Source organism: Anser cygnoides, chromosome 36, assembly GCF_040182565.1.
Source record: "Anser cygnoides isolate HZ-2024a breed goose chromosome 36, Taihu_goose_T2T_genome, whole genome shotgun sequence".
Classification (NCBI taxonomy): domain Eukaryota; kingdom Metazoa; phylum Chordata; class Aves; order Anseriformes; family Anatidae; genus Anser; species Anser cygnoides.
Genome location: NC_089908.1, coordinates 883,584 through 906,636, shown reverse-complemented (window position 1 = coordinate 906,636; position 23,053 = coordinate 883,584). Strand labels below are relative to the sequence as shown.

Here is a 23,053-nt window from a genome sequence, read left to right as displayed (position 1 = left end):
TATTATGACCAGGATTAGAGGGGCCCTGCCTCCAGCCAGGGGGAGGAAAGGGACAATCGAGTTTATTGGACTGTGTGGATTTAATGGCCTGGCACGTCAGACGCACAGAATTATAAGGCTTTAGTAGACACCGGTGCACAGTGTACTCTAATGCCATCAAGCTATAAAGGGCCAGAACCCATCTGTATTTATGGTGTGACGGGGGGATCCCAGCAGTTAACTGTATTGGAGGCTGAAGTGAGTCTAACTGGGAATGAGTGGAAACATCCTTAGGAGAGGATATTTCAAGGACCCAAAAGGGTTCCGGTGGGCTTGTGGCATAGCTGCCTTAGAGACAGAGGACATTAAACAGTTGTCTACCTTGCCCGGTCTCTCAGAGGACCCTTCTGTTGTGGGGCTGCTGAGGGTCGAAGAACAGCAAGTGCCAATCGCTACCACAACTGTGCACCCGCGGCAATATCGAACCAACTGAGACTCCCTGATTCCCATCCATAAGCTAATTCATCAACTGGAGAGCCAAGGAGTGATCAGCAAGACTCATTCACCTTTTAATAGTCCCATATTGCAGTTCTGAAGGGCAGAGGAGTCCAGGAAGGCTGGGCACTCTTCAAGAAGGAAGTCTTAAAGGCTCAGGAGCAGTCTGCCCCCACGTGCCCAAAGACGAGCTAGCGCAGAAGAAGACCGGCATGGCTGAGGAGAGTTCTGGCTAGGTCTTCGGAAAAAAAGAGGGTTTATGACCTTTGGAAAAGAGGGTGGGCCACTGAGGAATCATAGAATCATAGAATATCCCATGTTGGAAGGGACCCATAAGGATCATTGAGTCCAACTCCTGGCTACCCAAAATTTTAGACCATGTGACTAAGTGCACAGTATAAAAACACTTCTTAAATTCGGACAGGCTTGGTATAGTGACTACTTCCCTGGGGAGCCTGTTCCAGTGTGCGACCACCCTCTCGGTGAAGAACCTCTTCCTGGTGTCTAGCCTAAACCTCCCCTGCCTCAGCTTGACTCCATTCCCGCGGGTCCTATCACTGGTGATTAAAGAGAATAGGTCAGTGCCTGCCCCTCTACTCCCCCTTACGAGGAAGTTGTCGACTGAGATGAGGTCTCCCCTCAGCCTCCTCTTCTCCAGGCTGAACAGGCCAAGTGACCTCAGCCGCTCCTCATACGTCTTCCGCTCTAGGCCCTTCACCATCTCTGTCGCCCTCCTCTGGACACTCTCCAACAGTTTAATATCCTTTTTGTACTGTCCCAGTCTGTATGTATAGCCAGGGTTGCCCCATCTCAGGTGCAGGACCCGGCACTTGCTCTTGTTAAACTTCATACGGTTGGTAATCGCCCAGCTCTCCAATCTGTCCAGATCTCTCTGCAAGGCCTTTCCACCCTCAGCCGAGTCCACAACTCCTCCAAGATTGGTGTCGTCGGCAAATTTGCTCAAAACACCTTCTAGTCCTACATCCAAATCGTTTATAAAAACATTGAAGAGGACTGGCCCTAAAATGGAGCCTTGAGGGACCCCACTAGTGACCATCCGCCAGCCACTGATGCGACCCCATTTACCACAACCCTTTGAGCCGTGCCCATCAGCCAATTGCTCACCCATCGTATGATGTTTTTGTTTAGCTGTATGCTGGACATTTTGTCCAGTAGGATCCTATGGGAAACCGTGTCAAAAGCTTTGCTGAAGTCCAAAGAGATCACATCAGCTGGTTTCCCTTGATCGACCAGATGGGTGATCTTATCATAAAAAGAAATCAAATTCGTTAGGCAGGACCTACCCTTGTGAACCCATGTTGGCTGGGACCAATGACTGCATTGTCCCCCAGGTGCGCTTCAATAACTTCAAGGATCATCTCCACAATTTTACCAGGCACTGACGTGAGACTGACAGGCCTGTAGTTGCTAGGGTCTTCTTTCTTGCCCTTCTTGAAAATTGGCACAACATTTGCCAGCTTCCAGTCCAATGGGACCTCTCCAGATTCTCAAGATCGTTGAAAAATAATTGAGAGAGGTCCCACGATGATGTCAGCCAGCTCTTTAATCACCCTGGGATGAATCCCAGCCGGACCCATGGACTTGTATGGATCCAGGTGGAGCAGCAAATCCCGCACACGTTCAGGGTCGGTTGGGAGTTTATCATTCCCACCGTCATGGTCCTCCAGCTCAGGGCACCCTGGGTCCCGAAGCCCATCATCAACATTGAAGATGGAGGCAAAGAAGGCATTAAACGTCTCTGCTTTGCCTATGTCCTTGTCTGTGAGGAGACCTTCCCCATCAAGTAGCGGACCTATGTTTTCTTTGGTTCTCCTTTTTCTGTTCATGTATCTAAAAAAACCTTTTTATTGTCTCCCACAGACTTGGCCAGCTTCAACTCTAGTTGGGCTTTGGCCACACTAATTTTCTCCCTACAAACACGAACAGCATCCCTGTATTCCTTCCTCGTCGCCTGACCCTCCTTCCAGCAGCCGTACATTGTCTTTGTTCGCCTAAGCTCCAGTAGAAGATCCCTGGTCAGCCAGGCCGGCCTTATGCCCCGCCTGCCCGACTTCTGATATTTTGGAATTGCCTGATCCTGTGATTTTAGGAGGCAGTGCTTAAAGACTGACCAGCAGTGATGGACGCCAATGCCTTCAAAAGCAGTTTCCCAGGGGACCTTGCTGACTAGTTCCCCGAACAGCCTGAAGTCTGCTTTCCCCATATCCAGGGCTGAAGTTTTGGTGACAGTTTTCCTTCTGTCACCATAAATTCTAAACTCAACCACTTCATGGTCACTATGACTGAGACGGCCACCAATTGCCACGTCCCCCACAAGACCCTCTCCAGTCTCCAGCAACAGATCTAGGAGGGCACCTTTCCTAGTTGGCTCTCTTAGCACCTGCACCAAGAAGTTATCATCTAGGTGCTTTATGAACCTCCTGGACTTGCTTGTGTCAGCCGTGTGGTGATCCCAGTTGACGTCTGGCAAGTTGAAGTCCCCCATAAGGACAAGGGGAGTTGATCTCGAGGCATCTCTTAGTTCTGCAAAGAAAAATTCATCGGCGTTGTCGTCCTGGCCGGGTGGTCTGTAATAGAATCCCACAACGACATCCCCTTTATTTGTTTGTCCCTTAATCCTTACCCAGAGGCTCTCAACTTTCCCATCGCCAACTTCAAGTTCCACACAGTCCAGCCCATGCTTCACACACATTGCCACCCCCCCACCTTGCCTACCCTGCCTGTCCCTCCTGAAGAGCCTTGAACAATCTATTGCAACACACCAGCCACAGGACTCATCCCACCAGGTTTCGCTTATTCTAATGATGTCATAGCTGTGGGACTGGGCCAAGACTTCTAGTTCCTCCATTTTATTCCTCATACTGCCTGCGTTTGTGTAGAAGCACTTCAAATGCGCCTCCCTACACACAGCACCTTGTGGAGCAGACCAAAGGACATCACTAGGACACAGTCCCTCTGATTCTAGCGCACCATCACCTAGCTTCATCACCACCGTGCCTGGTTTTATCACTTTCCCCCTTCAACTCTAGTTTAAAGCCCTATCTATCAGCCCCGCCAACTCCTGAGCAAAAATCTTTATCCCCCCTCTGAGAGAGAAGCGCATCCCGTAACAGGATAGGACTATTAGGATGTTATGTATATAGGAGGACTATAAGGATGTTGCAAGGCTGTGCAGGGACAGAATTAGAAAGGCCAAAGCTCATCTGGAGCTCAATCTGGCTACCGCCGTTAAAGATAACAAAAAATGTTTTTACAAATACATCAACACAAAAAGGAGGACAAAGGAGAATCTCCATCCTTTACTGGATGCAGGGGGAAACTTAGTGACAAGAGATGAGGAAAAGGCTGAGGTGCTTAATGCCTTCATTGCCTCAGTCTTTAGCGGCAAGACCAGTTGTTCTCTGGATACCCAGTACCCTGAGCTGGTGGAAGGGGATGGGGAGCAGAATGTGGCCTTCATAGTCCGTGAGAAAATGGTTGGCGACCTGCTACAGCACTTAGATGTACGCAAGTCGATGGGGCCGGATGGGATCCACCCGAGGGTACTGAGAGAACTGGCAGAAGAGCTGTCCAAGCCACTTTCCATCATTTATCAGCAGTCCTGGCTATCAGGGGAGGTCCCAGTCGACTGGCGGCTAGCAAACTTGACGCCCATCTACAAGAAGGGTCGGAGGGTAGACCCGGGAAACTATAGGCCTGTTAGTTTGACTTCAGTGCCAGGGAAGCTTGTGGAGTGGATTATCTTGAGTGTCATCACGCGGCACTTGCAGGGCCACAAGGCAATCAGGCCCAGTCAGCATGGGTTTATGAAAGGCAGGTCCTGCTTGATGAACCTGATCTCCTTCTATGACAAAGTGACGCGCTTGGTGGATGAGGGAAAGGCTGTGGATGTGGTCTACCTTGACATCAGTAAGGCTTTTGACACCGTTTCCCACAGCATTCTCCTGAAGAAACTGGCTGCTCGTGGCTTGGACCGGCGTACGCTTCGTTGGGTTAAAAACTGGCTGGGTAGCCGGGCCCAAAGAGTTGTGGTGAATGGAGTCAAATCCAGTTGGAGGCCGGTCTCTACTGGTGTCCCCCAGGGCTCAGTACTGGGGCCAGTTCTCTTCAATATAGAATCATAGAATCATAGAATATCCTGAGTTGGAAGGGACCCTTAAGGATCATCAAGTCCAACTCTTGATACCGCACAGGTCTACCCAAAAGTTCAGACCATGTGACTAAGTGCACAGTCCAATCTCTTCTTAAATTCAGACAGGCTCGGTGCAGTGACCACTTCCCTGGGGAGCCTGTTCCAGTGTGCAACCACCCTCTCTGTGAAGAACCCCCTCCTGATGTCAAGCCTAAATTTCCCCTGCCTCAGCTTAACCCCGTTCCCGCGGGTCCTGTCACTGGTGTTAATGGAGAAAAGGTCTCCTGCCTCTCGACACCCCCTTACGAGGAAGTTGTAGACTGTGATGAGGTCTCCCCTCAGCCTCCTCTTCTCCAGGCTGAACAGGCCCAGTGACCTCAGCCGTTCCTCGTACGTCTTCCCCTCCAGGCCTTTCACCATCTTCGTAGCCCTCCTCTGGACACTCTCCAACAGTTTCATGTCCTTTTTATACTGTGGTGCCCAGAACTGCACACAGTACTCGAGGTGAGGCCGCACCAGCGCAGAGTAGAGCGGGACAATCACCTCCCTTGACCTACTAGCGATGCCGTGCTTGATGCACCCCAGGACATGGTTGGCCCTCCTGGCCGCCAGGGCACACTGCTGGCTCATATTCAACTTGCTGTCTACCACGACCCCCAGATCCCTCTCTTCTAGGCTGCTCTCCAGCGTCTCATCGCCCAGTCTGTACATGCAGCCAGGGTTTCCCCGTCCCAGGTGCAGGACCCGGCACTTGCTCTTATTGAACTTCATGCGGTTGGTGATCGCCCAGCTAATATCGCCCAGATAATATCTTTATCGATGACCTGGATGAGGGAATCGGGTGCACCCTCAGTAAGTTTGTAAGTAAGTTTGTATGGAAGTAGTTGCATGCATGGGAAGATGGGAAGGTGACATCAGGAAGATGCTCATGTATTTCTAGTTACCTTCTGCACTGGGCATTCTGACCTTTACAGAAAGTTAATCATGCCATGTACTTTCACTCTTCATTTAATCTCCCCTTCTCATCTGTTCAGTTTCTCTCAGCTGGAAGTAAGATGAAGAACGAGTACCAGTCAGCTGTCTCAGTGGTCCACAGCCCACACTTTGGGGCCATTTATTGTAAGGCATTAGCATCAATTGTTACCTCTGTCATGACAGTTACTGCAGTCCATGCCAGATTAGTAGGCAAGAACTGATTTTCTAAATATCTGAAAAGTGAAAAGAACGATAGATAGACAGACAGATAGATGTGCAGTATCAGAAGGGACTGTTCTGATCCTTTGGACTGAACTCCAAAATAACATATGCCAGATACCTTGGCTCATGTGACAGGTTCAAACCTTCTGCTTGTCATAGCATCCCTTTTAGAAAATCTCTTAATCAAGATTTCATGTGATAGGTGCTCCACCCCTATTGCTGAACAAGATGTTCCAAAATAGTTAATTACCTTCACTATTTAAAAAATGCAGACTCAGTGCAGACTCAGTGTCTTATTTCCATTTTAAATTTGTCAAATGTCTGCTTCCATCCAGTGGAAATCGTCAAACTATTTTTTTTCTGTATTAAAAAAAAAACAAAACACAAACATTCTATTAGAAATTATTTATAGACTATGATTGGAAGACTGTTTAACCTTCTCTTCAATAAACTGTGGCAACTCTTGTTACTTTTTCAGACCTAGAATTATTCTTGCAGTTCTGCATAATTCTTAGACTTTTTTTTTTTTTTTAAGAGAAATCACCTGAACTAAATGTAGAATTCCAATATGGACCTTTAATGAACCATATTCATAGGTAACATCTCCTCACTATTTCTAGAGGATAATCTCCAAAGACTGGCTTTATCCAGAGAATGTACCGAGCCCTATAAGTATTTTAGCATAATCCTGAGAGCTCGTGTATTTGGCTTTTACCAAGATACTTATGTTCTTGTTATAAGCACTGTTTTCTATTGTAGAATTCTTCTTTTTATGAGCTATCCACCTGCTTTTTCCTGTGGATACTTAATTTTACATTTTGTTGGGTTAAAATGAACACTCTCTGACTGAATCCAGCCTACACAGTGACCCAGGTCAGCCTGACTTACTTCTGTCATTATTTAACACTTTTAGTATGACTGGCAAATTTTACCAGTAATTACTTTAGATATCTTACAGGTAGCGTTAGAGAAACTGAGTAGCACAGAGATTTCAGCATGCTCCTGGAGGACCTACTAGAAACTCCTCAATATTATAAGTCACAATTTACAATTTTTTTCAGTGGTGTATCAGTTATCCAATTTTTTAGAAGTTTAATATGGGCTGCTTTCATCTTCTGTAAAGAAAATCTCTGTCAAATGCTCTAGAAGGGTTTAAGTAAACTTTATGAAAATTTACTTTATTAACCAAACTTGCAATTTCATGAAATCAGATTCATTTGATAGATTGTATTTTCCATGAAACCATGCTGATTAATATTAATTGTACACCACTTATTTTTTTATCATATTATCTCATGTCAAGATTTTCATAGTTTTACTTAGGCTTATAAAAGATTAACTAATTTTACCAGGTCATCTGGTTTACATCCTTGAAAATTAAGAATAGATTTTTTTCTGGAGCACTTTGAAGCTTTTCTAATATTCCATAAATATCTAAAATGAATATAAATGATTCAGCAAATTTCTGAGACAATTCTTTGAATATTCTGGGGTTCCAATTATCCAACAGATTTGAAATATTTAATAGTAGTTGTTTAGCATAGTCATCAGTTAAAAACTGTTCGTACGTTACAAAATGGGTGGGTGGGTGGATGGATGGATGGATGGATTGGATAACTAGATAGACAGATCTCACTTGGAAATGATTAAGCATCAGTGGAAGGTTAAATATTCCAAAAAGTCATCCTACACTATTAGACACTGGAAAACAGCTGAAGTGCTATGCCCTTGATCTGCAGACATGCTCTTTTACTCAGTATTCCACTACCTATAAATCACCGTACAATACAATACCTTCCAATGCACACATACATTATAGAGCTACTTACATATGGATTGTATCCTGAAATTCATTACAGCACTAAAAAAAATGCAAGACAGCAGCTAGTACATTGTGTAAAGAACATAGCAAGGTAAAGACCTTGCAAGGCAATTAAAGGGAAGCCTCCATTCTCTGATAAGACTAATAAACATGGGAAAAGAGAAACTGAACAGTCTTAGAAATGAAATGTACTGAGGTAGCGAGGAACTGCAGGGCAGCAGGTCAGCTCCCAATGGAGAGAGAAGAGTGGGAGTTCCTCCCCAGCACCCTTTCCCCAGAGAAGGCCCCAGTGATTTGAGCACCTCATAGTTGCCTTCCCACCAGAAAATGCCTTCTTGCCATTCCTAGATCTGCCCCTTCACTGGTTAGTAACAAAAGCAAGGAACCCAAGCTCTGATGGGACAATGATATTAATAGCCAATTATATTAATATGCAATTCCTTAACTACTAACACAAGCGTTTGGGAGAAGGAAAAGAACAGGGCCATTGATCTAAACAATTGCCAGTGTTTTCTGCAGCTTCCTCCATCTTAGTAGTCTGGTCCAGGCCCCCTCCTATCTCCTCGGTAGCAACACTTTGGGTGCAAGAGAAGCAAGGGGCATGGACTTTTCCTGCACTGATACTCAGCATATGTGCACCATGTTTCTTCTCTCTCACTTCACGGGAATTTGCCTTCCACAGGCTGAGGCAGATTCTGCAGACCACAGTATTTTCCTCTTTTCTTACTCTTATTACTCTCTGCTGAGACGAGCATGGGTTGAATGACAAGGTGGAAGAGTTCAGAAGAATAAGATCCTTTCCTTAGCTAGTGACATTCTTAACTGGAGCAACAAGAAGTGCTAGGAAAGATCCCTCGTGGCTGTCAGAGAAATAGACTGACAGCCAGAACCAAAACGGTGCATCTCTAGCCAAAAAAGCCAATGAGCACCAATGTCTATATTTCCATTGCAATCTCTTGTGAAATGCATCACTGAGATACTAGTTTTGTGCAGCAAGCACATGGCATATATATCCAGTAACTCTTCTTAGTTTTAGGACAAGTTAAATATTTGTTTCTTTGAGGTTTCCTATTTTCCTTTCCACTGCCTGAGACCAGCCTACTTATGTAAATGGACCTGCTGTAGGACTGTCTGCCCCCAGTTCAGGAGTCTGGATCAAAAGTTGGCATCTGGACCTGTCACTGACCATGGTCTTGACTTCTAATTTTGGGTATGCTCAGTGTACTTAACAAGCTTTGGGCTGCATCCAGAGAAGGGTTTCTGCTGAAGAGAGGCAGCAAGTTATTCCAACCTGGTAGCAGATCATCAAAAGCCTGTTTTGCACATTGACTGCTAATTCTCCTTGCAGCATGCAAAGAGAAACAGAAAACTCACAAAGGCCAATTAGGGATCCATGGGAACCTAACGATGTGCTCATTCAGGACTGTTCTTAGAGCACAAACTAATTCATGGCCATGCAGAGACACTACTCACTGTGAATGAAAAGTTTACAGTTACAAAACAGTCTTCAAACGCACTCTGAGATAGATTGCAAATTCCCTTCTTTATCATGTCAGCCTATTAAAACAGAAAAACAGCCCGTAAGTAATATCAGCTACATAAAGCCAATGGTGATCATGCTGGTGTCTTGAGGAAGGCATGAAGCTCCCTCAGCAAGCCACACTACCAAGATTTTCTGTGGAAGAAATGGGGAGTTAAACCAAAGCTCCCTCCAGGATGCTACCCCAGTTTCCACCTGTAGTAAAAGTTATGCAGGAAAAGAGCAGGACAGGAGAAGCCATGGACTCCAATGTCAGTACCTTCCTGGAAGTTGCTGTGCAGACTCAGGAAGATTAGATGCCCTGAGCTGCAATCCCAGCACATTTCTTGATTCTTTGCTGCTTTGATAAATCATTTATTAGAGCAGCCTTTTTACATAATCCCTGGGAAGAAAAAAAAAAAAAAACCACCAACAAAAAAAGCATAAAATAGATTTATCACAAAATTCTGTCCTCCTACCAACCATCTTCGACCAGGACATATATTTCTCTGATTATTAATTAACTGATGCACAGAAACAGCTTTGAGATTTTTAACCTCTCCCTTTCTCTTTTGTCCTTCAAGAGCATAGATGACAATGCAGGGGTGGTATTCAAAATACAGATAGCTTCTCGAGCAATGGAAGTACAAGCATCGTGCATTGAGCCCTGTAGTTATGAACTCAAGCATTAAAGCCATTCAGAAAGCAAGCATGTAAGCTATTTTCCAGGTACACTCATTCTGTCCTTAGTCATACATGTTTAAATCTGGCATAGCACCAGAAGAGTAACAAAGCTGGTTAACTGTCAACAGTGCACATAACAAAACATACTGTCATATAATCTATCAGTAGACGTTTGATCTGCAAAGAGAAAGGAATATATTGTTATCATGGCTTCTCTATCTGCTTATCCCTTATCATTGTGAAATCTCAACTCTCAGGATAAGCTATAGCTCTTCTTCTTTTTGGAGTCCATCCAAATATCCTCAACAACATGAAATACAACTCCACATAAATAACATGAAGGGGGAAAGCTGAATGCATCAACAACTTCTGAGCATATCAAGCCCCCTGAAACTAAAACAGTCAAATGAAGCTAGAGGCATTAGCTGCTATGTCCCTAGGATGTGCTTACAAAGAAAATGCACAATTATTGGCATTTTCCCTCCTCCTTCTCTCTCCACAGCCCACCCAACACAGTCCCTCCACCCTCAGCAGCTAGACAGTAGAGATTTCTTATATTACAGCAGTGGAGTCCTGGGCTGCCCAGGGAAGTGGTTGAGTCACCATCCCTGGAGGTCTTTAAAAGACATTTAGATGTTGAACTTAGTGATATGGTTTAGCGGAGGACTTGTTAGTCTTAGGTCAGAGGTTGGACTAGGTGATCTTGGAGGTCTCTTCCAACCTAGACGATTCTGTGATTCTGTGGATATCAGGACAACTAATGAGAATAAAATAACTAATACAAATCCAGTCCAGATCTGTGGGCAACTAATATACCAACAGCATCAAAGTACAGCTCTCAGCTTCATTATCTGCTCTAAATGAAATATAGTGAGCAAATGCACTTCTAATCTCTCTTATTAGTCCCATTTTTTTAAAAATGCTGTATTATTTACAGCTTTTCACAGAATGAGGAAATGGCCCTAGATTTCCATCTGAAAAGCAAAATGATTGTAAAAAATAGAGTAGCTTTGTGAGCTTATCTAAAGGCAGGGTATTTTGCAGGGGTCCAAACGTATCAACATCCCAGTACCAGGACTTATCACCCAATTAAAGGCCTCGTCTTGGCAAAAGTAGAGAAATAGTAGACTTCCATCACACCTGGCAGTAAGTTGCGCAATCGCCACCACTTGTCAGTTGCACAATCGCCAGCACTTGTTCTCGTGGGAGACTTCAACTTCCCAGGCATGTCCTGGAAATACAGTACAGCTCAGAGGAAGCAGTCTAGGAGGATTCTGGAGAGTGTGGAAGATAGCTTCCTGGTGCAGCTGGTTAGAGAGCCTACCAGGGGAGGTGCCCCGCTAGACCTTCTGTTCACAAACAGTGATGGACTGGTGGGAGATGTGGTGGTCGGGAGCTGTCTTGGGCAGAGTGACCACGAAATGGTAGAGTTCTCTATTCTTGGCGAAGTCAGGAAGGGGACCAGTAAAACCGCTGTATTGGACTTCCGGAGGGCTGACTTTGAGCTGTTCAGGACACTGTTTGGCAGAGTCCCTTGGGAGGCAGTTCTGAAGGGCAGAGGAGTCCAGGAAGGCTGGGCACTCCTCAAGAAGGAAATCTTAATGGCTCAGGAGCGGTCTGTCCCCATGTGCCCAAAGACGAGCCGGCGCGGAAGAAGACTGGCCTGGCTGAACAGAGAGTTGTGGCTTGAGCTTAGGAGAAAAAAGAGGGTTTATAATCTTTGGAGAAGAGGGCAGGCCGCTCAGGAGGACTATAAGGATGTTGCAAGGCTGTGCAGGGACAAAATTAGAAAGGCCAAAGCTCATCTGGAGCTCAATCTGGCTACCGCCGTTAAAGATAACAAAAAATGTTTTTACAAATACATCAACACAAAAAGGAGGACAAAGGAGAATCTCCATCTTTTACTGGATGCAGGGGGAAACTTAGTGACAAGAGATGAGGAAAAGGCTGAGGTGCTTAATGCCTTCATTGCCCCAGTCTTTAGCGGCAAGACCAGTTGTTCTCTGGATACCCAGTACCCTGAGCTGGTGGAAGGGGATGGGGAGCAGAATGTGGCCTTCATAATCCGTGAGAAAATGGTTGGCGACCTGCTACAGCACTTAGATGTACGCAAGTCGATGGGGCCGGATGGGATCCACCCGAGGGTACTGAGAGAACTGGCAGAAGAGCTGTCCAATCCACTTTCCATCATTTTTCAGCAGTCCTGGCTACCAGGGGAGGTCCCAGTCGACTGGCGGCTAGCAAACGTGACGCCCATCTACAAGAAGGGCCGGAGGGTAGACCTGGGGAACTATAGGCCTGTCAGTTTGACTTCAGTGCCAGGGAAGCTCGTGGAGCAGATTATCTTGAGTGTCATCACGCGGCACTTGCAGGGCAACCAGGCGATCAGGCCCAGTCAGCATGGGTTTATGAAAGGCAGGTCCTGCTTGACGAACCTGATCTCCTTCTATGACAAAGTGACGCGCTTGGTGGATGAGGGAAAGGCTGTGGATGTGGTCTACCTTGACATCAGTAAGGCTTTTGACACCGTTTCCCACAGCATTCTCCTGAAGAAACTGGCTGCTCGTGGCTTGGACTGGCGTACGCTTCGTTGGGTTAAAAACTGGCTGGGTAGCCGGGCCCAAAGAGTTGTGGTGAATGGAGTCAAATCCAGTTGGAGGCCGGTTTCTAGTGGAGTCCCCCAGGGCTCAGTACTGGGGCCAGTCCTCTTCAATATCTTTATCGATGACCTGGATGAGGGGATCGAGTGCACCCTCAGTAAGTTTGCAGACGACACCAAGTTAGGTGCATGTGTCAATCTGCTCGAGGGTAGGAAGGCTCTGCAGGAGGATCTGGATAGGCTGGACCGATGGGCTGAGGCCAACTGTATGAAGTTCAACAAGGCCAAGTGCCGGGTCCTGCACCTGGGGCACAACAACCCCAAGCAGAGCTACAGGCTGGGAGATGAGTGGCTGGAAAGCTGCCTGGCAGAGAAGGACCTGGGAGTACTGGTTGATAGTCGGCTGAATATGAGCCAGCAGTGTGCTCAGGTGGCCAAGAAGGCCAACAGCATCCTGGCTTGTATCAGAAGCAGTGTGGGCAGCAGGGCTAGGGAAGTGATTGTCCCCCTGTACTTGGATCTGGTGAGGCCGCACCTCGAGTACTGTGTTCACTTTTGGGCCCCTCACTACAGGAAGGAGATCGGGGTGCTCGAGCGTGTCCAGAGAAGGGCAATGAAGCTGGTGAGGGGTCTGGAGAACAAGTCTTACGAGGAGCAGCTGAGGGAGCTGGGATTGTTCAGCCTGGAGAAGAGGAGGCTCAGGGGCGACCTTATCGCCCTCTATAGGTACATTAAAGGAGGCTGTAGCGAGGTGGGGATTGGTCTATTCTCCCACGTGCCTGGTGACAGGACGAGGGGGAATGGGCTAAAGTTGCGCCAGGGGAGGTTTAGGTTGGATATTAGGAAGAACTTCTTTACTGAAAGGGGTGTTAGGCATTGGAATGGGCTGCCCAGGGAAGTGGTTGAGTCACCATCCCTGGAGGTCTTTAAAAGACGTTTAGATGTTGAGCTTAGTGATATGGTTTAGTGGAGGACTTGTTAGTGTTAGGTCAGAGGTTGGACTAGGTGATCTTGGAGGTCTCTTCCAACCTAGACGATTCTGTGATTCTGTGATATGGCCAGTGCAAAAGTCTCATGGTGAGTGGAGACTAAGAGTGGACTATCGTGGCCTGAACGAAGTCACATCACCACGGATTGCTGCTGTGCCAGACATGCTAGTACTCCGGTACGAATTGGAATCAAAGGCAGCCAAGTGGTATGCCACAATTGATATTGCTAATGCATTTTTTTCCATCCTTTTAGCAGCAGAGTGCAGGCCATGGTTTGCTTTTACATGGAGGGGTGTCCAATACAACTGGAATCGGCTGCCCCAGGGTTGGAAACACAGCCCTACCATTTGCCATGGACTGATCCAGTCTGTGCTGGAGCAGGGAGAAGCTCCTGAACACCTGCAGTACATCGATGACATCATTGTGTGGGGTGACACTGCAGAGGAAGTTTTTGAGAAAGGGAATTAATAGTCCAAATCCTTCTGAAGGCCGGTTTTGCCATAAAACAAAATGAAGTCAAAGGACCTGCACGAGAGATCCAGTTTTTAGGAATAAAATGGCAAGATGGACGTCGTCAAATCCCAATGGATGTGATCAACAAAATAACAGCTATGTCTCCACCAACTAGCAAAAAAGAAACACAAACTTTCCTAGGTGTCGTGGGGTTTTGGAGAATGCATATTCCAAATTACAGTCTGATTGTTAACCCGCTCTACCAAGTAACCCGTAAGAAGAATGATTTGAAATGGGGCCCTGAGCAACGACAAGCCTTTGAACAAATTAAGCAGGAAATAATTCATGCAGTAGCCCTTGGGCCAGTTCGAACAGGACCAGATGTAAAGAATGTGCTCTACACTGCAGCCGGGGAGAATGGCCCCACCTGGAGCCTCTGGCAGAAAGAGCCTGGGGAAACTCGAGGTCGACCCCTGGGGTTTTGGAATCGGGGATACAGAGGATCTGACGCCCGCTGCACTCCACCTGAAAAAGAGATATTGGCAGCATATGAAGGAGTTCGATCTGCTTCGGAAGTGGTCGGTACTGAAGCGCAGCTCCTCCTGGCACCCCGACTGCCGGTACTAGGCTGGATGTTCAAAGGAAGGGTCCCCTCTACACATCATGCAACTGATGCTACATGGAGCAAGTGGGTTGCACTGATTACTCAGTGGGCTCGAATAGGAAACCCCAGTCGCCCAGGAATCTTGGAGGTGATTATGGACTGGCCAGAAGGCAAATATTTGGGGATATCATCAGAGGAGGAGGTGGTTCGTGCTGAAGAAGCCCCACTGTACAACAAGCTACCGGAAAATGAGAAGCAATATGCCCTGTTCACTGATGGGTCCTGTCGTATTGTGGGAAAGCATCGGAGATGGAAGGCTGCTGTATGGAGTCCTACACGACGAGTTGCAGAAGCTGCTGAGGGAGGTGAATGGAGTCAGTTTCCAGAAGTGAAAGCATGACATAAATGGTATGGAATAAGGGGTGGATATATGTCCTGGTTTCAGTTAGGATAGAGTTAATTTTCCTCTTAGTAGCTGGTAGGGTGCTATGTTTGGGATTTAGGATGAGAAGTGTTGATAACACCCTGATGTTTTAATTGTTGCAGAGCAGTGTTTACACCAGGCCAAGGACTTTTCGGCTTCTCGCTCTGTCCTGCCAGCGGGCAGGCTAGGGGTGCAGCAGGAGCTGGGAGGGGACAGACCCAGGACAGCTGACCCAAACTGGCCAAAGGGGTATTCCATACCATCTGACGTCATGCTGAACAATATATAGGGGTGGCTAGCCAGGGTGGTGGGCAGTTGCATTGCGCATCACTTGTTTCGTACACATTATTATTAGTAGTACTATTATCATTATTATTTTCCTTTATTTTCTGTCCTAATAAACTGTCTTTATCTCAACCCACAGGCTTTCATTTCTTTCTAATTCTCTCCCTATCCCAGAGCGAACAGCTGTGTGGTGCTTAGCTGCCGACCGGGTTAAACCACAACAGTCCTTATTTATTTTTTTTTCACTGCTATAACCACCTCTTTAATTATAAAGAAAAAAGAGAACAGAGGCAGCCATTTTGGAAATGTTTTGCCATCTGAATTCTTCAGGGCTTTGCTTGACGCAGCTTGTGGTCTTATCTTGTGGTGCAGAGGTTGAGGGATATCAGGGAGTGCGAGCGGGAGATAGACTGGTGGAGCGACTCCCTGCAGGACCGGAGGGAGGGGGACCAGGGTGAGACGCTCCAAAGGGGGGTGGACCCCCTGCCCTGTCGCCATCGGGCAGAGGGAGGGGACCTGCGAATTGAGGAGGAATGGAGACAGGTCCCTGCTCGACCTCGCAGGAGATGCCCTCCCCTTCCGGTGCCGCCTTCCCAGGTGCCCTTGAACAATAGGTTTGAGGCCCTGGAGCTGGAGAGACCGGTGGGTGAGGATGAGGTAGGAAGCCTACCCAGGAGGATGCCTGAGGTGAGGAAGTTGACTCCACGCCTCAGGACTGCCTCCACCAAGAAAGAAAGAAGGGTGATTGTTGTGGGCGACTCCATCCTCAGGGGAACGGAGGGCCCTATTTGTCGGCCTGACCCCACACATAGGGAAGTCTGCTGCCTCCCTGGGGCCAGGGTCAGAGACATTACCAGGAAGCTTCCAAACCTGGTTCGCCCCTCTGACTATTACCCGCTTTTGATAGTCCAGGCTGGCAGTGACGATGTTGAAAAGAGAAGCCTCAAGGCTATCAAACAGGACTATAGGGGGCTGGGACGATTGGTGGAGGGAGCGGGAGTGCAGGTGGTGTTTTCGTCTATCCCTACGGGGGAAGGGAGAGGCACGGAGAGGACATGGAAAGCTCCCGTGGTTAATAGGTGGCTCAGAGGCTGGTGCCAGCACAAAAATTTTGGGTTTTTTCACCATGGGGAGCTTTACTCGGCACCCGGCCTGATGGCCCCAGACGGGTCCCTATCTCCAAGGGGAAAACGGATCCTAGGCCAGGAGCTGGCGGGGCTCATAGAGAGCGCTTTAAACTAGGTAAGAAGGGGGACGGGGCTCAAACAAGGCTTGTTGGAGCTGTGCCGGGGGAAACAATGGCTAGGCCAGGGAAGAAGGCGATGGCCCAGCTGAAGTGCATCTACACTAATGCACGCAGCATGGGTAACAAACAGGAGGAGCTGGAAGCCATTGTGCAGCAGGCAGGCTACGACTTGGTTGTCATCACGGAGACGTGGTGGGACCGCTCCCACGACTGGAGTGCTGCAATGCCTGGCTATCGGCTCTTCAGGAGGGACAGGCAGCACAGAGGGGGTGGTGGCGTGGCTCTCTACATTAGAGAATCTTTTGATGTTGATGTTGTGGAACTCCAGGCTGGGAATGATAAGGTTGAATCCCTGTGGGTTAGGATCCGCGGGAAGGCCGGCAAGGCTAACTTCCTGGTCGGGGTCTGTTATAGACCGCCGAACCAGGATGAGGAGACGGATGAGGAGTTTTATAGGCAACTGACAGAAGTTGCAAAATCGTCGGCGCTTGTCCTCGTGGGGGACTTCAACTTCCCGGACATATCCTGGAAACACAACACGGCACAGAGAAAGCAGTCTAGGAGGTTTCTGGAGAGTGTGGGAGATAGCTTCCTGACGCAGCTGGTCAGCGAACCTACCAGGGGTGGTGCCCCGCTAGACCTTCTCTTCACAAACAGTGATGGACTGGTGGGAGATGTGGTGGTCGGGAGCTGTCTTGGGCAGAGTGACCACGAAATGGTAGAGTTCTCTATTCTTGGCGAGGCCAGGAAGGGGACCAGTAAAACTGCTGTCTTGGACTTCCGGAGGGCTGACTTTGAGCTGCTCAGGACGCTGGTTGGCCGAGTCCCTTGGGAGGCGGTTCTGAAGGGCAGAGGAGTCCAGGAAGGCTGGGCGCTCCTCAAGAAGGAAATCGTGATGGCACAGGAGCGGTCCGTCCCCACGTGTCCAAAGACGAGCCGGCGTGGAAGAAGACCGGCCTGGCTGAACAGAGAGTTGCGGCTTGTGCTTAGCAGAAAAAAGAGGGTTTATAATCTTTGGAAAAAAGGGCGGGCCACTGAGGAGGACTACAAGGATGTAGCGAGGCTGTGCAGGGAGAAAATTAGAAAGGCCAAAGCTCATCTGGAGCTCAACCTGGCTACTGCCGTTAAAGACAACAAAAAATCCTTTTACAAATATATCAACGCGAAACGGAGGACTAAGGAGAATCTCCATCCTTTACTGGATGCGAGGGGAAACCTAGTTACTAAGGATGAGGAAAAGGCTGAGGTGCTTAATGCCGCCTTTGCCTCAGTCTTTAGCGGCAATACCGGTTGTTCTCTGGATACCCAGTGCCTTGAGCTGGTGGAAGGGGATGGGGAGCAGGACGTGGCCTTCGCTATCCATGAGGAAATGGTTGGCGACCTGCTACGGAGCTTGGATGTGCGCAAGTCGATGGGGCCGGATGGGATGCACCCGAGGGTACTGAAAGAACTGGCGGAGGAGCTGGCCGAGCCGCTTACCATCATTTATCGGCAGTCCTGGCTATCAGGGGAGGTCCCAGTTGACTGGCGGCTAGCCAATGTGACGCCCATCTATAAGAAGGGCCGCAGGGCAGACCTGGGGAACTATAGGCCTGTCAGTTTGACCTCAGTGCCAGGAAAGCTCATGGAGCAGATTATCTTGAGGGTCATCACGTGGCCCTTGCAGGGCAAGCAGGCGATCAGGCCCAGTCAGCATGGGTTTATGAAAGGCAGGTCCTGCTTGACGAACCTGATCTCCTTCTATGACAAAGTGACGCGCTTGGTGGATGAGGGAAAGGCTGTGGATGTGGTTTACCTTGACCTCAGTAAGGCTTTTGACACCGTTTCCCACAACATTCTCCTCAAGAAACTGGCTGCTCGGGGCTTGGACTGGCGTACGCTTCGCTGGGTTAGAAACTGGCTGGATAGCCGGGCCCAGAGAGTTGTGGTGAATGGAGTCAAATCTGGTTGGAGGCCGGTCACTAGTGGTGTCCCCCAGGGTTCGGTACTGGGGCCGGTCCTCTTTAATATCTTTATCGATGATCTGGATGAGGGCGTCCAGTGCACCCTCAGTAAGTTTGCAGATGACACCAAGCTAAGTGCGTGTGTCGATCTGCTCGAGGGCAGGAAGGCTCTGCAGGAGGATCTGGATAGGCTGGAGCGATGGGCTGAGGTCAACTGTATGAAGTTCAACAAGGCCAAGTGCCGGGTCCTGCACCTGGGGTGCAACAACCCCAAGCAGAGCTACAGGCTGGGAGATGAGTGGCTGGAAAGCTGCCTGGCCGAGAGGGACCTGGGAGTATTGGTTGATAGTCGGCTGAATATGAGCCAGCAGTGTGCCCAGGTGGCCAAGAAGGCCAACAGCATCCTGGCCTGCATAAGAAGCAGTGTGGCCAGCAGGTCTAGGGAAGTGATTGTGCCCCTGTACTCGGCTCTGGTGAGGCCGCACCTCGAGTACTGTGTTCAGTTTTGGGCCCCTCGCTACAGGAAGGACATGGACGTGCTCGAGCGAGTCCAGAGAAGGGCGACCAAGCTGGTGAGGGGTCTGGAGTACAAGTCTTACGAGGAGCGGCTGAGGGAGCTGGGCTTGTTCAGCCTGGAGAAGAGGAGGCTCAGGGGCGACCTTATCGCTCTCTACAGTTACCTTAAAGGAGGCTGTAGCGAGGTGGGGGTTGGTCTGTTCTCCTACGTGCCTGGTGACAGGACGAGGGGGAATGGGCGAAAGTTGCGACAGGGGAGTTTTAGGTTGGATGTTAGGAAGTACTTCTTTACCGAAAGGGTTATTAAGCATTGGAATGGGCTGCCCAGGGAGGTGGTGGAGTCACCATCCCTGGAGGTCTTTAAAAGACGTTTAGATGTAGAGCTTAGCGATATGGTTTAGTGGAGTACTTAGTGTTAGGTCGGAGGTTGGACTCGATGATCTTGAGGTCTCTTCCAACCTAGAAATCTGTGATACTGTGATACTGTGATCTGCCACATCACAGAGACCCTTTCAGTATTTGAGAACAACTTTAGAGCACTTGCAAGGAAAACAAAAGACTTTGAATCACTGTGGCCTAGACTGCTTGTGTCCCAAAAGGGAGATTTATAAGTTTAAAAAAAAGTGCATACAGAATTAAATAGAGCAAATAGCTTGCTTTCTTGGTTGAGAAAAAACACTCTGGTGGATTACATCAAACTGGGTGCTGCCTGTGATTTTATTGGCAGCTTCTTATTTTTGGAAAGGACTTTTATAAAACAAAGCTTTTCCTTAGAAAATCTTCAATGAAAAAGTTTCTTGAGCATACTCTTGAAGCACATGAGTAATTGCCCTGATGTCAATATGGTTATTCACATGCTTCAGATTGGAACTAAGGACTGAAGAGCTGTGACCAAAGTAAAAGAAGATAAAAACCATACAGGAGTTATTGTGTTTCTGCCAGTTAAAGGAGCTACCTGCTTTCTACCCTTGCAGTAGATATCTGTGCCTATGGATCTAGCTGGCTTTTACTCTAGTGTTTTTAGGAAACTTATTGTTGTATTAATGTTACTGTCTACTGAGTAGGTGTGTCAGAGACTCCCAGTGGTATTTTGGTGGCTGACTAGAGGTTGCACATGAAACCAGCCATGGGGTACAATAACACAGTGCTGAGCCAAGGACAACTGATCTATCTCTAAGTAGGGCTAATTACTGAGGGGTTAGCCCTGTGCCCTGGCTGGAAACTGCCTTGTATTGAGCCATCATGACTAAAAACCCTGTGTTTTCTTCTAGGGTGCTGGTATGGATGTCTCCTAGCACTGGAAAGCAAATAAGCTGAAGAGAGATTTGGATCTAAGCCCTTCCGAGGTTTTGACTACCCTTGCCCTTCACTAAATGTCCTCTTCAGTCTGACCTGAAAACCCCCTATGCTAAATCAGAAACTTCCTTGTGCTATATACACTCCTTAAGTGCCCTCCAGGGGCCACGTACACTTGGCTAATCCCTTTTATTAGATGCAAAAACCCAAACCAAACCAAACCAAAACCACAAAAACTACTGAGTGATTCTTTGGGGGGAAACAAGCTAAGACCTCAAAGTCAGCCTGGTTATGAAAAGCTAGACCTAGAACACTTCATGATGATCCATGATAAGGAGAATACCACAGACTCATACCCATGGATCTTTAGCAACACTGGAGTCTACAGCCCTGCACTTTCTTACACAACCATAAGAAACAAGCATGTCCTCATTGTTCACAGTTATGCTACAATATAAAGCTATTGCTTGGTGCCAAACAACTAGGGAGATACATGTGTTCCTTCATCCCTTTGCAGGTGTTATTGAAAATCTCCCCAACAAAGACAGTCCCTGCTTTAACAAAATAGCATGCATGCATCTCCCGCTCTCTCCCAATACTTCTGAGCAAAGCCTGCAGTAAAAAAACCCAGTGTGATGAAGCAAAAAGCATTTCGATATGGAAACGTATTTTGGTTTCAAGCTTCCAAGAGGCCTTGTCATAAGCAAGGAAAAGAAAAGAGGTATATGAAGAGGGAAAATGCATTGAAAATTATCTTCATATAGTCACATATAAAGGAGATTCTGGACTATGGAAGTTGTATCTTGAGTCATTATTGCCAGAGAGATACTAAAAGGCCCTTTGAAATTAGAACATGCGCCTAATACATTTACTGGAAGTTTTCTTAGTCTGCTCCATGTTTTGTTCAGTGCAGCACCTCTTTCAAAGACATTTTAATCCCATTCTTTAATTCTCAATAGAAAGGATACTGCTCTGCAGACCACAATAGGGTATTTTCAAAGATATTAGAGATACCAGTGAAAAACTGGATCACTTCATAGTTCTTTGGGAGGGTTGAAGAAGGGGACTTTCTGCCTGAACCTTAAGTGAATCAAAAAGGCCTGAATTAAAATCACTGAATCTTAGATGTTATGGTCGTAATGGCCTAGAAAGCTTACCTAACCCATCTCTCTGTCACTAACTTAGGCATGCAAACTGCTTGTTGCAGCTTAGGGTGACCCTAAGTGCTGGGTTTATTGGGGAATCTCTGGTATGGAATGGCTTTAACAGCAGAGACTTGCCATCTCTGCAACAAACACATACATTTTATATATTTAATTTCTCTAAGAATTATCTAATGGAAAGGCCAGTCAGTGGTGGAAAATGTTTCAATTTTTGGAAACATCTCCATTGTTGTTATTGCTAATAGGCTGGAATACCAATGAAACAAGCTGCTGCTTCTGATATTTTTGACACTGTTACATGTATTGGAAGTTTCCTTGTAGCATCAAGTTGTCTCCTTTTCAACAACACAAAGTGCTTGATTCTTACAATGAGACCCTCATTCAGATACGTCTAGGTCCTCACTCAAGCAAAGCTTCCTTGGCTTTGTTTGGGTTTTATCTATATACAGAAGTTAACAGCAACTGAACAAGATGACAGCATGGATCCTCCTATTAATTCATTGGGCTTGGAAACAAAGAAATTAGGTGTTATTTAGTTGTCACGGAGACATATTTACATATAGTTATTATGCTGGAATGAAATTGGATACAGACTATACTGCATGAAGAATGAAGAATGCTTTGAAACATTTGCAACACAGAGCTATTGAGACAGACACTGTCTCAGTCCAGTCACCTGGGATTAAACTGCAGCCCAGTCCCATCGCTTAATTGCTGATTTTCTTCAGCCACCAGAAATGCTGCCTTTGGCTGAGCAAGGGGAATCAGGACAGCTGCTGCTTCCCCTCTAGTGACCAGGAAGAATTTGGAGAGATGAAGGATGCTACTGGGGCAGGGAACCGTCGTTAAGCATCCTTCCGTCTCTCTTTCTAATGAGGCACAAACAGTTTCTGGTTTATGTGTGGGTGGGTGTCTGTGTGGTGTGGCTCTAGCCAGAGGCCTAAGTGGAAAAGGCAGAAGCCAGAGAGTTGCAGAGCTGAATCTTTTTGGGGGTCTACAGCACAAAGGAGAGGCTACAACCACAGCTGACACCCCCTTCCCCATGCAGATACCTGTGCTAGTGCTTTGTATCCAGTGGTTCCCACAACCCTTCAGTAGGGGCGATTAGCATCCTTTGGCCTCTTCAGCTGCACCTTCAGCCTCTTCATGCCAATCTGGAAGCCATTCATAGCCTGGATGGCAGCTTGGGCACTGGCAGGGTTGTCAAAACTCACAAAACCTGTCAAAACATGAGGCAAGGCAGAGGGCTTAATGAGCTGAAGGGGGCCAAGGCATGTACATGCAATGACCACTGGGGATGAACATGGGGAAGGGGGTGAGGGTGGCGGGAGGGAGGAAGTGAGCAGGTAGGAGGGTGGGCAGACAGGCAGTAAAGTGAGGAGAGGAAGGTTGCCAATGGGGGATGGAGAGTAGGAGGGGTTGTTACAGATCGGTGTCCCAGGATGCTGTGCCTGGTCTGAGTGCCAGTTCAGACACGAGACTATGTGAAGCATGGGGATCCAAAGGCTGGTGCCACAGTACCAGCACAAGAAAGATTTGGGTAACCCTAGAGCAGATGTGATGCATGGTCTCAAGGCACTTGTTCTCTGTCTTGTTCTTTTTTCCTCTGTTGTGACTGGGTAACATCTCTTCCTAGACCCTCCTTCACTCCCCAACATAACCTTTCCTTTGCCTTCCAATATTCAA

General features: G+C 47.5%; 1 protein-coding gene across 11 annotated transcripts in view; it reads right to left on the bottom strand.

The window, feature by feature from the left end:
• CELF4 (CUGBP Elav-like family member 4) overlaps positions 1–23,053 on the bottom strand; it is an 888,080-nt gene that overhangs the window by 44,066 nt on the left and 820,961 nt on the right. For all 11 annotated transcript variants that reach the window (XM_066986951.1, XM_066986950.1, XM_066986953.1 and 8 more), the window contains exon 12: positions 22,420–22,586. In XM_066986951.1, the coding sequence (XP_066843052.1) occupies positions 22,459–22,586 (128 nt within the window). In that variant the 3' untranslated portion in view covers positions 22,420–22,458. Of the gene's footprint in view, positions 1–22,419; positions 22,587–23,053 lie in introns of those variants that run through there.